We start from the raw sequence: 7,500 nt of genomic DNA on the forward strand, positions 1-7,500 counted from the left end.
CCGATGCACCTACCCCTGTTGGGTTTTGTTTTTTTCTTTTCATTTTTTTTTTTCATGTGTTGTGTTTTATATTACATATGTGTTGTAATATTTATATTACATATTACAAAAAGAATACCCAATAAAGCTGTTTAAAAACAAACAAATAAAATTCCCAGCCTTTCGAGACTTTTCAGTATTTTCAGGAAATGCAAAAATAAGTGGGACTGCCTTATGTTTGAGATGCTGTTCATAAGGGACGTAAAGCCTACCTTAACCAAACCAAAAGACTCCATTAGCTCAAAGCTGTTTTAAAATATTTAGTTTATATCGCTTCGCTTCGTGATTTTGATGTTTCTACTTTCATTTTTCTTATTAATAAGCACAGTTTTTCCATAGTGTATTTTAAGAACAATGTGTGTATTCTTATTTTGCATGCAGATATTAGCTCCTTTCATTCCACTCAACCTTATATCTTGATCATTATCAAGATATAAGGTTGAGTGGAATGACATCGAAACGTCGATTTTATAGCGTTAATTGTTATAACCAAAGTTTTTAAAACCAAAATTCTTGTTAAAGAAACTAGCTTAGTGATAAATCTTTAACCGTATTGGTTCCCCTCTTGCTTAACTGAAGCAAAAGCACACTCAAAGCAAACTCAGCACTCTCACCCTGAAATTAATTAAGCTAGTATTTTAATTGTTAAACTTAAACAGACACTTCAGACTTACCGTCAGGATTTTCTGATGCTCCAAACACCGCTGTAACCAGAAGCAGTACCCCAAGCCACTTCATTTTCCTTCCCGACTCTGCAAACTTTGTGTCGCTGTGGAACGAAGCTATCAACTGATGAACTGACAGAAGGAAAAGTCTCGAATTTTATTGAGCTTTATTGAGTCGAGTCGGCGATTTAAAAGATCGTTTGCAGCCAATAAAAAACTGAAACGTGGGAAATAAATAAAATCTTCTGTAACAGTCAAGCAATATTTCAGGTTAAGGTTAAATTAGCATTCTATCATAATATCAAAAAGAAGCGACCGTGTTTAACCATATATCCAAATGCGGAAGAGAAAGTTAAAAAAAAAAGGCGCGTACCGGAGTATTTTCGACGAGCTTCGAAGTGTTTGTGATGAAACAATGTCTCGAGTGCTTGGTATATCTCCTCAATCGAAACTCAAAGTAAGGAGACATATAAGGTGAATTTGAGGAAATAAAATTTGAAACAAATCTAAACTAATAAAGCCTGAGATATAAGGCCATCGTCGCCGTCATGATTTTCTGCTTTCCGGTGATGAATTATGATGAGTTTTAGAAGGTATATTCATTGTACACTTATTCGCCGCCCTCTTCAATGTAATTAACCGAATTATATATCACGTGGGAAAAAGAAATACAGCAACAACTGGACATGTTTCTACTAGATTGAAATCGATCGAACATTGACGTTACATGCATGAATATAACTAGTCAACAGATCAGTGTGGAGTCTAAGTACCACCTGAAAGGATAGCAAAATTGTCTGATAAAATATACATGTGTATTTGACTGAAGCAGTATCCTCGGCTTTGCAAATGCGTTGCTGAACGCCCTTAAAGAGAGCCGACGATATATTGCGCAATGGGTCTGACCCGCAGCCTCCTACACTTATGTCTTTGGACTCGTCATTCCTAATACGGTCGTGTTGTTGAGCCAATCCCCTGAAATATTTGTGATACAGGAGACTTCGTGTGCCGCAGCTTAACCGCTTTAACAACTTTAAGTATATCAATATTCCCACTGGTTCCTGTCAAAAATCATCAATGGTTTTTTTTATGCTCAAGGCATAAAGATCGACATTGTCACCTGACAAACGTCTGCCTTCTATTTTGACGTTTAGTTAGCGCATCAAAGCTCTTTCATTTGTTCCACTAAACATTTTTCGTAACGTTAGTTTGTCGACCAGAAATGTTTTTAAAAGAATCGGGCGCAAACCGAAAACATATATATTTTTTATTTTTTTAAACAAATGTTGAAGAACAGTTTCAAAAACACAGTCCGTACGTATTCCATTCTGTGTCTATTAACTGAACTATACAAATATTGTTCTTGTGGAAGCCAGTCTATTGCCGATATTGAAAGCCAAACTATTCAATGCGTGTTTTGACAAAAACACGCACTGTCCTATTGTGACTAGAGATCTGTGTTGTTGTGGAGCAAAGATTTATGTCCTAGTTTGTTGACTGAAAGATAATGTGAAGTATTTTGTCAGAGGAGGAAAGACTGAAAATTCGACTTCAAACTCCACCCAACCTTTGGTGAGTTCTTTGGGGATGCTTGAAAACTTCGTGGAGTCGGTCGCTAAAGGTTCAACTTACAATGCATCAAAAATAGTTTTAAGCACTTAGATATTGATGCGTCTTTGATCATTTTCGTGACGCAATTAGTTGTCATAGCAACATTATGACCTGCTAAAAACACCCTTAAGTACAGCTTTAGGGGCTTATAATTCAGACACGGTAAGGGGGAATCTTTTATATTATCAAATTTTGATAAGCATGATTAAAACGCAACTTTCGGTAAAGTTTTAGAAATTCTGTACATAGAGTTGCGAGCCACCTTAAAGTGTTGAAAATTTGATAACAAAGTGTTCGCCAATGATTGGACAGTTTTTTTTTTTAAACCATGACTGTTGCATCAAGTGGTAATGGGTCGTTATAATGATCCATCAAAATCTAACTGCTGGAAACTGTTTTGAACAACCTTAATTGATAGTCATGATTGCAAGTTCGAGTGAGGCCCAACACTACTGTAAGGTTTGGTACTTAGACTCCACATCTGTTGACTAGTTATATTCATGCATGTAACGTCAATGTTCGATCGATTTCAATCTAGTAGAAACATGTCCAGTTGTTGCTGTATTTCTTTTTCTCAAGTGATATATAAATTCGGTTAATTACATTGAAGAGGGCGGCAAACAAGTGTACAATGAACATACCTTCTAAAACTCATCATAATTCATCACCGGAAAGCAGACAATCATGACGACGACGATGGCCTTATATCTCAGGCTTAATTAGTTTAGATTTGTTTCACATTTTATTTCCTAAAATTCACCTTATATGTCTCCTTACTTTGAGTTTCGATTGAGGAGATATACCAAGTACTCGAGACATTGTTTCATCACAAACACTTCGAAGTGCGTCAAAAATACTCCGGTACGCGCCTTCTTTTTTTTTTTTAACTTTCTCTTTCGCATTTGGAAATATGGTGAAACACGGTCTCTTTCTTTTGATATTAAATAGAGTGCTACACTTAACCTTAACCTGAAATATTGCTTGACTGTTACAGAAGATTTTATTTATTTCCCACGTTTCATCTTTTATCGGCTGCAAACGGTCTTTAAATCGCCGACTCGACTCAATAAAGCTCAATAAAATTCGAGACTTTTCCTTCAGTTCAGCAGTTGATAGCTTTGTTCCACAGCGACATAAAGTTTACAGAGTCGGGAAGGAAAATGAAGCGGCTTGGGGTACTGCTTCTGGTTACAGCGGTGTTTGGAGCATCAGAAAATCCTGACGGTAAGTCTGAAGTGTCTGCTTAAGTTTAACAATCAAAATACTAGCTTAATTAATTGCAGGACAGAGTGCTGAGTTGCTTTGAGTGTGTTTTTGTTTAGACTTTTTTTTCAGTTAAAGTGGTACTACGACCAAAACAACAATTCTTTTTTTTCTTTGGATTTCAAAACTATGTTAACTAAACACTAACTGACTCAAGTTTTAAGTTCTGATTTTAAAAAGACACCTGTTTATTTGAACTGGAAGTTTCTTATTTATTGATCCGCCATTACTAACTTTAAAATCTTCAGAGAGCTGGGTCGAGGAGAAAATGACGTCAAAGACTCACTAGTTTAAGAATGCGATGCGTGTGTACGCGGCTGAATTAATATGCAGCACGGGAGTTTCGGGCTTTCAGACTTTTAAACCCGTGTTTTGCATATATGATAATTGCGTTTGCACGCTGAAATTTTAAGCTAGTGAGTAAATGACGTCACTTTCTCTAGATCCAACCCTCTGAGGTCCAATCAGCCAGTTTTGAACGTGAGTAATGGCGGACCGTGAAATCCAAAACTTACACTCAAAATAAACAGCCTTTGGATAAATTTCAAAGCTCAAAATTTTGCCAGTTAGGTGTTAAGCGAACACGCTTTCAAAATCTGAAGAAAAAAAGGAAATGATTTTTTGATCATAGTTCCACTTTAAGCAAGAGGGGAACCAATACGGTTAAAGATTTATCGCTAAACTAGTTTTTTTAAACAACAAGTTTGGTCTTAAAAACTATGGTTATAAAAATTAACACTATAAAATCGACTTTTCGATGTCGACGTGACACCATTATCAAGATATAAAGTTGAGTGGAATGAAAGGAGCTAATATATACATGCAAAGTAAGAATACACACATTGTTCTTAAAATACACTAGGGAAAAACTATGCTGATTAATAAGAAAAAAGTGAAAGTAGAAACGATAAAAACATGAAGGGAAGTGATATAAACTAACTATTTCAAACGAGCTTTGAGCTAATGGAGTCTTTTTGTTTGGTTAAGGTAGGCTTTACGTCCCTTATGAACAGCATCTCAAACATAAGGCAGTCCCACTTATTTTTGCACTTCCTGAAAATACTGAAAAGTCTCGAAAGGCTGGAAGTTTTATTAATTTTTTTTAACAGCTTTATTGGGTATTCTTTTTGTAATATGTAATATAAATATATAATACAACACATGAAAAAAAAAAATGAAAAAAAAAGCAAAACCCAACAGGGGTAGGTGCAACGGGACTAACGTCTCATGCGAGGCACCGCCCCTAGATTAAAACCTAGGTTAAAATAAAATAAAATAAAATAAGAAGAAAACATTTGTACAACAAATAAAATAAATTACGAGTGGCATGAGCACATAGGGACTACTGTCCACGTGCAGGGGTAATTGATTTCATATACTCGCGACAGGTGAGTGTTCATTAATTTGCGAGCAAAAAGTTGAAAGGCATGCAGTAGGCGAGGAAAAAATGGTTGGGGGTGCTAGCTTACAAACATAGTTGGACAGTTTAACTATTCTGTCAGAGTACGAGGCCTGAAAAGTTGATGTTTTGCAAAAAGGGGTGCGTAGATAAAAGGAGTTAATTCGGCCCAATTGTTCTTTGTGAATAACATCGCATATACCCACGGGATGCTCCCGTTGTGGCCTTGTAGCCCAGTCGGTAGAGCAACGGTGATCAAAATCCGAAGGTCGTGGGTCCAAATTCCACCATACACCAAGTTTTTCTCTGACCTTATACTCGGGTTGATCTCTGATGGAATAATTGGGTATAAAAACTTCACAGTAGTTTTAGGCCTCACTCGAACTTGGAATCATTACTACCAGTATGCTACTGAAAGCACACCAACTAACGATTAACCTTAATTGAGTTTATCGTGCAGAATGTGGCTATAGCTAGGGGGTTGTATTAGACAATTGGAGGACAAGTCCCCAAAGCATCAAAACTCTTTATTAAGCAAATACTAGCTGCTAAAATACCACTAGTGTTGTAGTCAGGGTGATATTTAAGACTAAAACTTTGTTGTCAATGACTAGAAATTTATAGAATGGCAGTTTGCGGTTAAGATACTGCAACCTTCTTCAGCAAAAATGCAAAACGCATTCAGATGTAATTAAACAAGATTTAAAACAAAACACACGAACCTCACTGGGGATTAACCAAAAAATTGCAAAGAATTCGGTTTATGAATGAATGTCCAATTTCGTTAATTTTTAGCTAGCGACAATAATTTTTTAGCTACTCATAGCAGCTGTTTCAGTTTTGAAGTAAGTTCTTGATGCTCTTCTCAAAATTAGCTTTGGGCCAATATCAACTATAGAAAGTATTTTCAGTATATCGTTTTATTTTATCTGGGGTTGGGCAGCCCAAACTGATACAATAAAGAAAAAACAAAGCAAGAGAACATGGATAATGACGTTATAATTTTATTATTGTCGAGTAGGACATTTGAGGGCTTTCAATATCTATGGCTCCAGGTTTTGAAGAAAAACTTATCATTTGGCGGAAGGACTGTTACTAAATATATTTATATAACACTGGATAAGCTGATACTTCTCCAGATAAACTCACGTTTTTCAAGCTCCACTTCCCTCTTATACTATTTTTGTATACAAATTTGATATACATAGTAATTTTCAACTTGTTGCCGCCACTGATATGATGACTCATTGATCATATGTAGCACTCATAACTGATCTGGTAGTGATATCAGGCAAAACAGCAGATTGCAATCTGGCACAAATGATGAACACTGATATCATGTCAGTTTGTGGGACTGCACCTTAAAACATCTTTAAATACTTTAAAGGACCCAAAATATTGGATGGGTTCATCTTTGTAACAAGACCGTCCCTGTTCGGGTCAGGACCCGCTGTGGAAGAACGTCACGACCCCCTGTGAGACTAGACTTGTAATGTGGCCACCCTACTGGGGACATTTGTTGTGTTAATATTATGGGGTACCAGAACATGTGCTTTTCGTTCGAGGAATCGTAGTCATTATGCGAAGCGTGTACTAGCAGATTTCGTCAGATCATTAAAGTTGTTTACCGTTGTCGACAGCAAAGATTATTTCTTAGCCTGAACAGATCAGTCCCATTTTAATTAAAACAACGAAAAAAATCAGGTTGAAACATGTAGATTGTAAATGGCTTGTTAACGGGGTTTTGGAAGTCTCATTACGTAATGTGACCACAATAGACCACTTTCGATATATTAAAATTCAGTCCTAAACAAAAAGCATCATCTCGAGGCTCTGGGGAATAAACTCATACAAATCCTTATATTTATTCCCCAGAGCCTCGAGATGATGCCTTTTGTTTAGTATTGAATTTTAATATATCGAAAGTGGGCTATTTGAATTGGGTCCAACACTAGAAGAGATAAAACACTGTGTCCCGAAATAAAATTTGAAGTGGATAAGATCTGCAACCTTTGCTGGAAAAAAACAGCTATCGCTATCGCCTCTTTATAAATAAGTTACAACATTTGGATTGGAAGCTTAGCCACATCAGCTTTACCGCTGGTTTTCATTCGGGTCTTCTACCCTGGTCAAATGGAGTGAGGGTTTTTTTTTATAAAATTGTGCAAGAATTAGCATAAAAAAAGCGGAGAAAAATTGAAATAAATCGATATTTTTCTCAATGCTCGATATTTACTGATATTCGTTCCTAAATTTTCCAAATCTTTTTATCCATTACCCATAGATTTTTGTCTCATCTGACTACAACTACGATAATTCATTATGTTTCTCCTTTATTATTTTTTTTAAATTTTAAACCACAGAGGGTTTTAGATAAGAATTGTCCGTATGGACACGAGAAGAGGAATAGTGACATATTTTGCTGGTTGTAGTCAAAGGACGCCAGCATGAAAATCGCCTATTTTTAGTGGTTCAATCGGCTCAAGACATTTAAATTCTGATTTTACTTCATCTCTAAATATT

General features: G+C 36.1%; 1 protein-coding gene across 2 annotated transcripts in view; it reads right to left on the reverse strand.

The window, feature by feature from the left end:
* The window catches only part of LOC137994831 (zinc metalloproteinase nas-15-like), an 18,144-nt gene extending 17,286 nt beyond the window's left edge, over positions 1-858 (reverse strand). For both annotated transcript variants that reach the window (XM_068840423.1, XM_068840424.1), the window contains exon 1: positions 714-858. In XM_068840423.1, coding sequence (XP_068696524.1) covers positions 714-777 — 64 coding nt within the window. In that variant the 5' untranslated portion in view covers positions 778-858. The remainder of the gene's footprint in view (positions 1-713) is intronic.
* Between the last annotated feature and the right edge of the window lie 6,642 nt (positions 859-7,500).

Source organism: Montipora foliosa, chromosome 3 (assembly GCF_036669935.1).
Source record: "Montipora foliosa isolate CH-2021 chromosome 3, ASM3666993v2, whole genome shotgun sequence".
Classification (NCBI taxonomy): Eukaryota; Metazoa; Cnidaria; class Anthozoa; order Scleractinia; family Acroporidae; genus Montipora; species Montipora foliosa.